Raw genomic sequence first — 13,599 nt, forward strand, 5'->3', positions numbered from 1 at the left:
CACCACTACATATTTGCCTAGAGCTGTCAGTATGGTGCTCTTAAACATTGCTCGGTTCACTTTTTTGTAATAATTAACATTTAAAGAAATGCTACAAGTTTGGTTTGTCAGTTTTACCAGTAGCTCCTCGTAGGGGAAATCCTGCAGCTCTCGATCTCGAGGAGAGTCCAGCACTACAGGGAATTTATGGTGTGGAGAATCAATGTAACCAAACTCGATCTCATCCTTTAGGGTAAAAAAAACAGCAGAATTTAGTAAACGATGATCAAAATCTGATAAATCCATCCAGAGACTTCACAGATCAATGACGAACCTGCATCCAGCGATCACCGCGGTTCATGTACTGGTAGCAGACCTTCAATTTGAGTCTAGAGCGCTCCACCAGCTCCTTCATGCTCTTCAGAAATTCGTGATTATCCGACACACTGGTACCATTTAAGAGAAACGTTAATAATGATTGACAGCTGGCTAAATCTCCTTTTTTGGCATGTACTGCAGGGTTTGTGACTAAATTGTTTTTATTTTGAAAAGAGGTTAATTCTTCAGAGAGAAAGCAGGGTTAATGCAGTTCTGTAAATCTGGTGAGATTAACAAAATATGTATTTGTAGCTCATCTATTAAGAGGACATGAACCGGTCAGTTTACCTGCACACAAAGACCACCACAGGGTTGAGAGTGTTGGGTGTCATGATCCATGGAGCAACACGGAACACCACCTTATCAGTGAAAATAGGCGTCTCTGGAATTCCCTAGTGAAGAGAATATCAGTATTACATACATACTGTATCTACCAGAACATCCAGTAAAAGCTGGACAGCTTTGTGCTTGCACTGACCTCTGTGATGGGCTCTAATAGACTAAGGTTGATATTAATCAGCCCATCGAAATCCTTATCGGGGAAACGAAGACCCTCCACATAGAAGACAAGCTCTGCATTGCCACCAAGGTAGGGAACTTCATTACCCAATTTCCTTTTGTGTAGCACTATAGGGTAGTCCTTCTCGAAGAGCTTGAGGTAAATACTTTCTGTAACAATAAAGATGACCAATTGACTTATAATTAGGGATGCATCGATACCATTTTTCCCAACCGAGTACGAGTACAAGTACATGTATTTTTGTACTTGCCGATACCGATACCAATACCTATTTAGAATACCGTTTAAAAAAATAAATAAAAACACACGTGAGAAGTGACGAGAAATTTAATGATACACGTCCAAAAATGCACGTCAACAAGTAGCGAGTGTTTGTGTGCTGATGTGATGAAATCAAGGAGGAAAAATAAATGAATCTAAATGGATTTGGCAACACGAATAGCATGGATTGTTCTGTAGTGAGTTGGAGGTTAATAAATATTTTTGCAATGTTGGTGTTTTGTTGTTATGTTTTGTAGAGAACGATCAGGTCAGAAATACTGTAAAATGTGTGTGTGTGTGCCGGTGTATTCTGATATAAACTATATTACCCCCCTGTCCCACCTGTTTACACTCCTCTCCTGCGTTTCCCCTCACACCGTATCCTGCGTTCTCATTGGCTGTTCGACATAGCACTCATTCCCAGTCGCACATCTGAGATCAGATATCTGACGTGCTAGAAAACTCGAGCGCTCGGATCGAGTTGTTGGGTAGTTCACACTTAGCGATCAAGAGCCGAGTTTTGATCGCCGAGCGAACGCCGAGTTGCTCCCGAGCCGGCAAATCTAGCGCCGACCAGCCGCCGAGCGAAAATCAGGGCAAAAATCGTGTAGTGTGAACTAGGCATAACGCAGCAACGTGCACTAGGCACACGGTATCGGATGTTTAGTATCGGAGCCTCGTTTGCGAGTACGAGTACAAGTTAATGAGCGCGGTATCGGGCAAATACCCGATACCAGTATCGGTACTCATGCATCTCTACTTATAATTAACTTCTGATACCAGCATGGTTAGTTAATTTTTTTATATGGCCACACAGCCAAAAGTATATGGACGTAATAAATAGGTTCTGCTTTTTGTAGCCACAGCCATTGTGTGTCAATTATACAGCCGCGCAACATCTTGACAAAAAATGACAAAGCGGATGCGTTTTACCAACTCTGTACATCATTGGGCGCTCAGGTGGCACAGCGGTAAAAGCACCAGAACCTCAGCTCTGCCATCCGGCTGGGCTTGACGGCCACATGAACAACGATTGGCTGTTGTTCAGGGTGGGATGAGCTGGACCAGGGTTCCCCATAACTGGTGCAATTGGCCTCCAGTCTGCTGAATTGGAAAGACCGGACTGAGGGGTGGGGTTATCAACGCTGTGTAAGGACCTTGGTTGCCCAGGGCGCCTGTACAAAGTGAAGTGAAAGTGGAGGAGCGCAGAGATCAGGGCATATGGGAGAATAAGACAGGATTGGTGGACACACTGGAGGGAGTGTGTGTCAGGCGAATATACACCCTCCTTGGCTATGCTAAATTGGGAGAAAAAGAGAGTAAAATGCTTAAAAAATATGGGTTTGTATAAATGTGGATGGCCTGGATGGTTTAGTGGCAACCACAGTGTTTGGTACATATAATCTTTGGTCTCATGTGCACTGAAAAATCTGACTGTGCATGAGGTTAATGATTTGGTCAGTTTGGTGTGGAGGAAACCGATTGGTCTTCACAAAACCCCAACCTTTATCTATTTAATACCTACAGAATAAATTTAAACACAAACTGCAAGCAGGCATCACTAATGCTTTTGTCACGTTCATAGAGATCTTTGACAAGTTTAGTCCTACACATTCTTCTCATATCCAATAAAATAATTCTAAATTAAAAACCTTTATAATTTGTGACATTTTGCTAGCTCGTGTAAAAAACTGGATCACCTGATTAGATTAGATTAAACACATTCCTTCTATGTAAGAAAAGCAATTGTGTAGTTACTTACTCAGAGCGCTGGACGGGCCGCTAACCTTGTTCCTAAACACCCTCACGCACTCAGCGTCTGCCTGAGTGATGTGCAGGCAGAGTTTGTAGCCGTCTGGTAGAGTTTTTGGGCCATTGGTGCGCAAGATCATCTTGGACATGTCATTTAAATCTGTTATGACAATGGAACAGTGTGTATATGAGCATAGATTAGAAAGAAAGATAAGAGTTCAAAGTATACAATGTATGTTTAGACCACTGGTGGCACAGTTAACTGGAGTTAAGTGGATCCCTAAAATCATTCTGCATGTGTTCTATTGGGGCAGTATTTCTGTTAGATGTACATTTACATTTTCGGCATTTCGCAGACACTTTTATCCAAAGCAACTTACAGTACTGTGACAGTATCCAGTCTAAGCAATTGAGGGTTAAGGGCCTTGATCAAGGACCCAACGGTGGCAACCTGGCACCAACTTTCTGCTTTACTAGTCCAGCACCTTACTATAAGAGTAAAATGATTACTAATAGCTTGCTTGATGGTTTTCCGCCACTCCACACTGATGCATTATGTTTAAGATTATTTGCAGAGCACATTTCATACACATAGGTCAAAGTGCTTTACATAGGAAAAAATATTAAATTAATAATGTAGTAATGATTCCTAGAGCAGAATTTAAAGAAAAAAAATTCAGTTAATCCAAGCTGTCTAATCTAAAACTGATTCCAGCTAATCCAAGCACAATCCAGATGTGCAGGTCATTTCTGTACTGCATTTTTGCTAAACTGGATTACTTAACTACCCCCCCCCCCCCCCCCCCCCTCAATATTGTGCTATTAGCTGTTAACTGTCTAGTGTTGCCCAATGACAATTGTTACTACATAGTCGTGTGCTTTCTTTTATTTACTCACATTCACAGCTGCATTTCTGTTTAGGCTTTTAAACTGTGCAACGTCTGGACATGAGCACTTCCTACTGTGCGTTTGCTTACCTGAGACTTTGGTTATCTCATTATCCTCATGGTCCACTTGTTTGTACGAGTAAGTAGACTCTGAGTCACAGTTAACCAGCAAAATGGCACCATGCCCATTTGGACCCCACTTCCATGAAGCCTTAAAAGAGGAAAAAGACTTATAAGGTGTGTGTTTCTCCAGCTGCTCCCATATTTAGGGGTCGCCACAGTTGATCTAGTCTACATACCAGACCTGGCACAGTTTTTACACAGGGTGCCCCTATTATTATTTGGAATTGAAACTGGCACATGGAGCACACTGACAACTGCCTCAGGGTTGCCAAATAAGAGACACAAGCTCACAAAAGGCCCAATAATGAAGCGATCTAACTAATAATTATGTCTTAGTATGAATATACACTATTATAACTATATCAACGCAGGAACACACAGAACTAGTGTTGAGAAAAGAATCAAAATGTAACTTTTTTAGCAGGGGATCACCTTGCATGGTTGCTCATGTTTTAATATCATGTTAATCTAAAGCAAAAGCCATGTGCAAATCATGATCTGACACATAACACAATTTTACAGAATCAAAAAAGGATTTGGCAACAGCATCCATAAACATGGCAGCAGCTTTTTTTTAAAGATCCTTTCGATTCCACAGGCAGATGCAGAACTATAGAGCACAATTTACATCTTTACGACACTGAGTGTCACTGAGAACCTCAGTGTTTGTAAGATGTTTGTCCGATTCTGTTTTGGTTGTTGATTTATTACATTTGTACACTTATTTTACAGATGTTGCACATTTGTAAGCAATACTACACAATTCATAAGAGTAAAACGTTAAAAGTAAAAGCCAAAATTCCTTTATACAAAACAAACCTTGTTAGGATTGTTCCTTTCAACTTTACCATCTCGATCTGCATCCACATCCAGAGAGATCTCTGCAAGAGGACAGAAGTCTAATAACTACTAACAAATGTTTTATTATAATGCAAAACTGCCTTATACATAATCTGCAACGAAAAATAAAGTATATTTTAGGTACAGCTCCAACACATCTTTAATAAACAACCTGGAAAACAACTTCTCAATAACATTTCTGGATAAGTTGGGACGTTTTGTAAAGTGCAGTAAAAAACAAGAATCTGTAACTCGTACTTTTTCAGTTAAATTAAGGTTCATTACAATTATCAAATAAATGATATCCAGTGTTCACTGACCAACTTTGTGTTGTGTAAATATAAACAAATTTGGAATTTAATGCCTGCAAAACATTCAAAAACGTTGGGACAGAAACATGCTGACCACTAAGTTAAATCACCTTACCTATAAATGACATCTTCAGTAGTTTGGGAATTGACGACACTACTAATTGTTACTAATAGTTTTGAAAGTGGAATGTTTGCCTATTCTTGTTTGGCACAAGACTTCAGCTGGTAAACAGTTTATGGTCACTGTTGTCTGGACTGCATGCTATGATTTTTTTTAAGTATATATATACAGTATATAATATATATATTTTTATGCATTTTCTCCCTTTTAGCGCGTCCAATTGCCCGATTGCATCATGCTTCCTCTCCACCAATGCTGATCCCTGCTCTGATTAAGGAGAACGAAGCTAACCCACGCCCCCTCCAACACGTGGGCAGCAGCCGTATGCATTTTCTCACCTACAATTTGACAAGTGCAATGCGAATCAGCACTGTGTATGGAGAGACACACCCTGACAGCACTCTTTTCCCATCTCTGTGCAGGCACCATCAATCAGCCAGCAGAGGTCGTAATTGCATTAGTTATGACTCAGGCGGCTTTTAATATCCCACCCCTATCTAAACAACAGGCCAATCGTTGTTCATGGGGCTGCTCAGCCCAGCTGGCAGGCAGAGCTGAGACTCGATACGATGTATTCGAGATCCCAGCTCTTTTTCCAGCATGTGTTTTTACCGCTGCACCACCTGAGCGGCCACGGTGTTTTTTTTTTTTTATGTATTCTACAGAATGTCCCAGCTTTTCAAGAGAATAGGGTGCCTCCCCTCAAAAATAAAATCCTTCACAATGAAGCAAAAGACATTTTCAGCATTTCAGCATTTAGCAGATGCTTTTATGCAAAGCGACTTACAGTATTGTGACAGTATACTGTGTATGCATTTGAAGGTTAAGGGCCTTGCTCAAGGGTTCAACAGTGACAATCTGGCAGTGGGGGGGGGGGTGTTTGAACCAGCGACCTGTTGATTACTAGTCCAGTACCTTAACCGCTAGGCTACAACTGCCCTAGTTAGTAAAGACTTGGTTACAGAAAGCATCAAATTGCAGTCACTGCTGCTAATGGTAGTGACATTAGTTATGAAATAGGTATTTTTTTAGTCAGATAGATGTTGGTTAAATTGTATAAAATCATACAATTTTATTCTTTAAAATTAATGACATTGTGGGTCAAAATGTGTTCTGTTTGTGTGATATGGTTTGTTTAATTATGTTAAAAATTAATTCACTGTGCCAAGTATGCAACAATAAGCAATCAAACGATAGGACAATTATTCTTTACACCATCGTATGTTTGTGAGCATTTATGTCTGTTTATGTTTATGGCTGAACTCGGAGACATACCCACAGCTGTGAGATGTAGCACAGCGTTTCCAATAACCTCAGTCTTGCTTGCATAGAACTTCACAGATAGCTGAAATATACACATTAATATTAAACAAACAGCTGGATTTCATTCATCATAAGATCATCATATAATAATTCACACAAATTCTAATGACTCAATATGTCATGACCATTATGCCTTATTGACAAATTACACACAATAGCTAATGCTAACTGACAGTAAACTGATGACTCAGATGAGTTCAGTACACTTTAGTTCTGGATTGACTGGATAGACAGGACAACTATGGCAAAATAAATTAGATCAATATTAATCCAAATGAAAATGACCAATTAAAAAAGTGATTAAGCATGTGGGGAAATGTTACTAGGGTACACCGATTTCCTTAACTTGTGTGTCACTGGTAGCTATTTTAAGTGGGGTGTGCTTACTCTACAAAAATTCCCATAAATAAGCCTATCAATTCCAGTAAATGTACCATATAAATAGAATGATGGTTTATTTAACATATACACTCACCCACAAGAATCATAATCCTTGTACACTTGCTCATTCATGCAGTTATCACCAGTCAGTGAACTGGCAGCAGCACAATACACACAAATCATACAGGCACAGGCCAAGAAGTTCAGTTTATGTACACAACAAACATCGGAATGGAAATAAGATCTGTGTGACACTTGATCTGTGGGACTCTGACCGTGGCATGATAGTTCATGCCAGACGGGCAGTGAGTTCTGCTTTTCTACAAGCAGAAACTTGATGATGACAGGCCAGAAAATAGGCAAGAAAAAAACCCAGTATGTTTTAATGGAAGCTGATGTAGTATTTTGCTGCTACAACACATCTGCCCAATGTTTATTAAATCATGCTTTCCAAAAATCTTATTAGCTCAAACAGTTGTGAAGAGCTTATTCTAATTACTGTAGGCTTACATTTACATTTTTGGCATTTAGCAGACGCCTTTATCCAAAGCAACTTACAGTACAGTTATAGTATACAGTCTGAGCAATTTTTAGGGCTAAGGCCCTTGCTCAAGGGCCAAACAGCAGCAACCTGGCAGTGGTAGGGCTTCAACCAGCGATTGCTAGTCCAGTACCTTTACCAATAGGCTACAGCTTGCAGGCTTTAACACGAACCAGTCTGGCCTTCTGACATCTTGCAAGGCATTTTTGCTTGCAGAACTGCCACTGACTAGATTTATTTACCCCACCCTGTGTAAACTCTAGAGGCTGTAGATTAGCAGTTTGACATACTTCAACCAACACACAAGCTACAGTTAAAGTCAAACAACTGAAGTCACATTTTTTCCTCTCAGCCTGTATCCCTGTAATTGTATGGATTGAACTGCCACCACATGACTGGGTATAAACACAAACGGGTGTGCACATAACACAGAACGATACAGAGCATTGTAAGAGGATGAAACAGATTTTGGAATCCCTAATTATCCACATATCAAGAGCAGCGCACTGTTTTAGCAAATTCAAGTATGAATTTCAAAGGAATTCGTAAATATATTTATATACAGTACACTGATCAGCCATAACATTAAAACCACCTCCTTGTTTCTATACTCACTGTCCATTTCATCAGCTCCACTCCACTTCATATAGAAGCACTTTGTAGTTCTACAATTACTGACTGTAGTCCATCTGTTTCTCTGCATCCTTTTTAGCCTGTTTTCACCCTGTTCATCAATGGTCAGCACCCCTCACAGGCCACCACAGAGCAGGTATTATTTGGGTGGTGGATTATTCTCAGCACTGCAGTGACACTGACATGGTGGTGGTGTGTTAGTGTGTGTTGTGCTGGTATGAGTGGATCAGACACAGCAGCGCTGCTGGAGTATTTAAATACCTTGCCCACTCACTGTCCACTCTATTAGACACTCCTACCTAGTTGGTCCACCTTGTAGATGTAAAGTCAGAGACGATCGCTCATCTATTGCTGCTGTTTGAGTTGGTCATCTTCTAGACCTTCATCGGTGGTCACAGGACGCTGCCCACGAGGCACTGTTGGCTGGTGGACTATTCTCAGTTCAGCAGTGACAGTGAGGTGTTTAAAAACTCCAGCAGCGCTGCTGTGTCTGATCCACTCATACCAACACAACACACACTAACACACCACCACCATGTCAGTGTCACTGCAGTGCTGAAAATGATCCACCACCCAAATAATACCTGCTCTGTGGTGGTCCTGTGGTGGTCCTGTAGGGGTTCTGACCATTAAAGAACAGGGTGAAAACAGGCTAAAAAGGTATGTAGAGACACAGCTGGACTACAGTAATTGTAGAACTACAAAGTGCTTCTATATGGTAAGTGGAGCTGATAAAATGGACAGTGAGTGTAGAAACAAGGAGGTGGTTTTAATGTTATGGCTGATCAGTGTATAAATATTTGAATTTGTACTTGCAGTCATCTACTACTCAAACATACCCTGTGTTTAACCAGATAACCATACATATCCTTTGTTTAATCAGATAACCAAGCTTTCTCCTACCATGCAAAACATGTAAGTACATGTATTGCCATATCTAAATTGAGCCTAGGTGCGAGTGACTGTATTTTGCCTAGTAAAAGTCTAGCCACTGTCAGACTTAATGTGACCCTAAGCCAGAAAACTGCATAAAAGGAATAATCTGATTTGAGTTGTCCCAATATCAGGAAAAAGTGCACACCAGGCACTCGGTAAGAGGTATTTTTATAGTCGAAATAAAAGAAAGTTTGACATGATGTAAAAAAATATACATCAAACCTTAGTGATCTTAAAAGAAACATAGATTTGCATCAAGACTAAATCCATTTGTCATGAAACAACATTTGTGAGCCACGTGGTGTCTAATTGTTTGTATCCATAACACTGGAAATCCCCGAATTAGAACGTATTTACATTCTTTGGTACAAGACAGACTGTTTATAGGTCCTGAGGCTGGAGTGTGTCTGAGTCCAAATTACCTTGCTCTCATTGGCCACGGCGCTGGCAGTGTTCATGGAAATTAGAAGCACTGTGTTTTTGCCGAGTGGCAGTGGATTAACAGAAGAGGCCCCGTACTGGACTTTCGGCAAAATCTGACACTGTACGTTGTCGGTGCATTTTACAGAGAAGAACTTTGACTGTACTGGAGCACAACTGAAAAAAAAAACACACACACACACAGCTTGTCACTAACAAACACAGAAGGGAAAGTAATTTCCACACAGTATGCATCTTCCAAGTTCACATCACTTTCTATATACAGAAGCAGCAGCTGGTAATGCAGGATCTTCTGTCACACAGCCTAAGTAATTACCAAAAGTCAGACACTGTCAAACCTTTACAGTAAATAACGGTCTAAATATCCAATGTGTAATAAAGTCTTTCAAGGAAATTGCAATCATGTGGTTTGCTGGTAAATCTGAAAGATGTGGCAGTGTGGCGAAACTAAGGAAAACACAATTAAATAACTGCTTCTTACAAAAAGAGTTAAATTATCAGGAACTTATACAGAAATACATGATGTTGTCTTTTACTGTGTAATGTAATAACTGAACAGTTCTTTGTATTGTTGCATGCAACAAGAAAACAACTCAGGCAACTTCGGCTGCTTCTTAGGTTTCACACGAAACACACTTGGCAAGTATAACCGAGTACTTTGCAGTAGGGCTGGTCGGTATATCATGAATATCAATATGTTCGATATTACTTTTTACACGATGTTAAAAATGGCCATATTTGATATATCGAGTATGTCTAGGACACACAGGATACCATTTGAGAACATTTAAAACAGAGCACAAGCGCTGCGCAGAACGCTGTTTTCATAACACTTTTCGCACACACATGAAACTGAATCACTGAATAAAGAGTCAGAAACGACTCTTTTCAAACAAAGCTGTGCTCTTATCTATGGTAAAGATTCATTCGTTTTGCTTCCGAATTCAGATATATATAATCTCTCTCCTGATTGGTTTCAGCTTTTTACCTTATAGGAGGATAAACACAGTTGAAAATGTATTATTATATTCAGGAAATATTCTGGAAACATAAAAGGTGCCCTTCAGGAAGAAAAACAAGGTGATTATATCCCTAATGGGACAACACACGGAAATAAATTTGATTCGCAATTTGAGGAACAGAAGCTCAGGTACGCAGCGGTTATGATTTTATGCTGCTCTGTGGTTGATCTGGGTCGCGGTGCTGTCGTCTAACGTGCGCTTTCATTTTGCAATGATAGCAAAGCATGATCAAATATTGAACTTTTTCTGGATTTTTCTGATGCTCATTTATTTGAAGTGAAATGGACAGCATTAATGTGACTCTGAAATTCTGCTGGTTTGTTTGATATAAATATTGTCAATATGAATACAAATACAGCCTGTAATAATACAAAATATAAACACTGTAATTCTGTCAGAATTCATCACAACTACAGTGTTTTGTGTTTTTAAAATAACTTGTAAACCAAATAAGCTAAAATACGGGCAGTGGTCTGCCACTGTACTTTAAGTTTACATTATATCGTATCGTATATCACCACTTCTCAAAAGCATATCGAGATATTAGTTTTTTAGTCATATCGCCCAGCCCTACTTTGCAGTCAGACAAGTCATATTATAAATACGTATAAAAGAATCAGCCAGCATATAATCCTTATGCAGGTGGGTAACCTTTGCTCTTATAACAATACAATACCACATCACATCAGGACTGCATAATGTGAGACTAAAAACATAGACCTTTTGTTTGATTATGTGTGTGTGTAAAAAAGATAAAAAGAATGTCAGAAACTATTCATACTGCTTGACTTTTGGAGGCTTAACTTTTTTACATCATTATTTAGCTTATAGTTCAAGTATGTGTGTGAAAGTGTATGTGCCCTGTGATGGACTGGCAACCTGCCCAGAGTGTCTTCTACCTTCCACCTGGTGAATTGTACCCACCATGACCCTGAATCGGTTAAAGCGGAGGTAAGACAAACAATGAATGAGTGAATGAGCTTTACACATGACTGCCTGCCTTGTTTCACAATGACTACAAAGTTCCCAATAGGGCAATATCTTGTCCATTCGAGACCAGTCAAGTGTTAATTACTATTCTCAGCTCAGCTAGTGGGAAGTGTTTTTATATAACACCTAGAGACAGGTGTAGGACAGTTGTAGCCTAGCGGTTAAGGTACTGGACTAGTAATCAGAAGGTCACTGGTTTGAGCCCCACTACTGCCAGGTTGCTGCTGTTGGGCCCTTGAGCAAGGCCTTTAACCCTCAATTGCTCAGACTGTATACTGTCAAAGTACTGTAAGTCGCTTTGGATAAAAGCGTCTGCTAAATACTAAAGATGTAAATGTTTTGAGAAATGAGATTACATGAATGTAAGACAGATTAATACAAAACTTATTTAACATGGCATACTCATGGATTTGTATTCATTTAAACAGGTGTGATTAAAACTTTCAGATTTGTTTTATAAATGTGCTTCAATAACCCTTAACAAGCACCAATATAGTTTTATTACAGTTCTTGCAAATCTTACAGCCACTGAATCAGCAGGCATGAATGCAAATATATTTATCTTTACAGCATTTAGCAGATGCTTTTGTCCAGAGTGACTTACATTTGTTAATGAGTACTATGCAACCAATTCATATTAAGGGCCTTGATCAGGGGCCCAACAGTGTCAACTTGCCATTTCAAAGTAAGCCTCTAATCACTAGGTCAGTACCATAATCACTATTTACTGGAACAACTTTTAAAGAATCAGCAAAAGATAAAGAAGCAGTGTTCAAATCCTGTTTTCAGCAATTATATCAAAGGCACATTGTGTGTATCAGAAACAGGCAACAGCAGCAGCCCACTATCAACTGCAGTGTTGTCTGAATACAAAGAGCTTTTAGTCCCTAACCAACAGCAAGCATTGTCTGATCTCGAACAATGTAATACAAAGGGGTAAAAATAAATGATGATAATTATTTTAATTATTCTCTCTAATAGTTCACTTGTACATCAATTGAGTTTATTCCAACCTTAGTAACATGAATAAATGTAATACAGTTAATATGGTGTACTTACGTACATTTTAACAAAAGGACTAGTTAGATATAAGATTGTCAGTGACAAGACATTTGCCTTAAAAGTAATAAATATACAGTTTCTAGAATCTTTTCTTCACTGAATAACAGTTTTGGCTAGCTAATTAAATTTTTTATAGACAAGTCTATAAATTAAACTATAGCATGTTTTTTTTACCCCAGCTTAATTACTTTACTGAACACTACACTATGCCGCTAACACCACCAACTCCCTGGACTACACACTGGACCTATTATTTAATATTTGTTTATCATTTGCTCAGTCAATACCACACTGGACTTATTTTATTATTTTATTATTTGCACCTGCAATTAACACAACTGTCATATATATATATATAGTTATAGTTATAGTTATTTAGCACCATCCTTATACAGTTATAGTTACAGTTGTATAGTTATTATTTACACATCTTTTATTATTACTGTTATCATTACAACATATACCTAACTAATATTTTATTATTATTACTGTTATCATTATAATATATACCTAACTAATATTTTATTATTATTAGTTATCATTATAACATATACCTAACTAATATTTTATTATTATTACTGTTATCATTACAACATATACCTAACTAATATTTTATTATTATTACTGTTATCATTATAATATATACCTAACTAATATTTTATTATTATTACTGTTATCATTATAACATATACCTAACTAATATTTTATTATTATTACTGTTATCATTATAACATATACCTAACTAATATTTTATTATTATTACTGTTATCATTATAATATATACCTAACTAATATTTTATTATTATTAGTTATCATTATAACATATACCTAACTAATATTTTATTATTATTACTGTTATCATTACAACATATACCTAACTAATATTTTATTATTATTACTGTTATCATTATAATATATACCTAACTAATATTTTATTATTATTACTGTTATCATTATAACATATACCTAACTAATATTTTATTATTATTACTGTTATCATTATAACATATACCTAACTAATATTTTATTATTATTACTGTTATCATTATAATATATACCTAACTAATATTTTATTATTATTAGTTATCATTATAACAT

General features: G+C 37.9%; 1 protein-coding gene across 1 annotated transcript in view; it reads right to left on the reverse strand.

Annotated features, from left to right (window-relative positions):
- The window catches only part of padi2 (peptidyl arginine deiminase, type II), a 31,625-nt gene that overhangs the window by 15,543 nt on the left and 2,483 nt on the right, over positions 1-13,599 (reverse strand). Inside the window, exons 2-10 of the mRNA XM_062996613.1 lie at positions 9,409-9,583; positions 6,448-6,517; positions 4,720-4,781; positions 3,868-3,988; positions 2,901-3,050; positions 836-1,026; positions 646-749; positions 314-425; positions 118-225 (exon numbers count right to left, since the gene is read on the reverse strand). Coding sequence (XP_062852683.1) covers positions 118-225; positions 314-425; positions 646-749; positions 836-1,026; positions 2,901-3,050; positions 3,868-3,988; positions 4,720-4,781; positions 6,448-6,517; positions 9,409-9,583 — 1,093 coding nt within the window. The remainder of the gene's footprint in view (positions 1-117; positions 226-313; positions 426-645; positions 750-835; positions 1,027-2,900; positions 3,051-3,867; positions 3,989-4,719; positions 4,782-6,447; positions 6,518-9,408; positions 9,584-13,599) is intronic.

This window comes from Trichomycterus rosablanca, chromosome 6, assembly GCF_030014385.1.
Source record: "Trichomycterus rosablanca isolate fTriRos1 chromosome 6, fTriRos1.hap1, whole genome shotgun sequence".
NCBI classification, from domain to species: domain Eukaryota; kingdom Metazoa; phylum Chordata; class Actinopteri; order Siluriformes; family Trichomycteridae; genus Trichomycterus; species Trichomycterus rosablanca.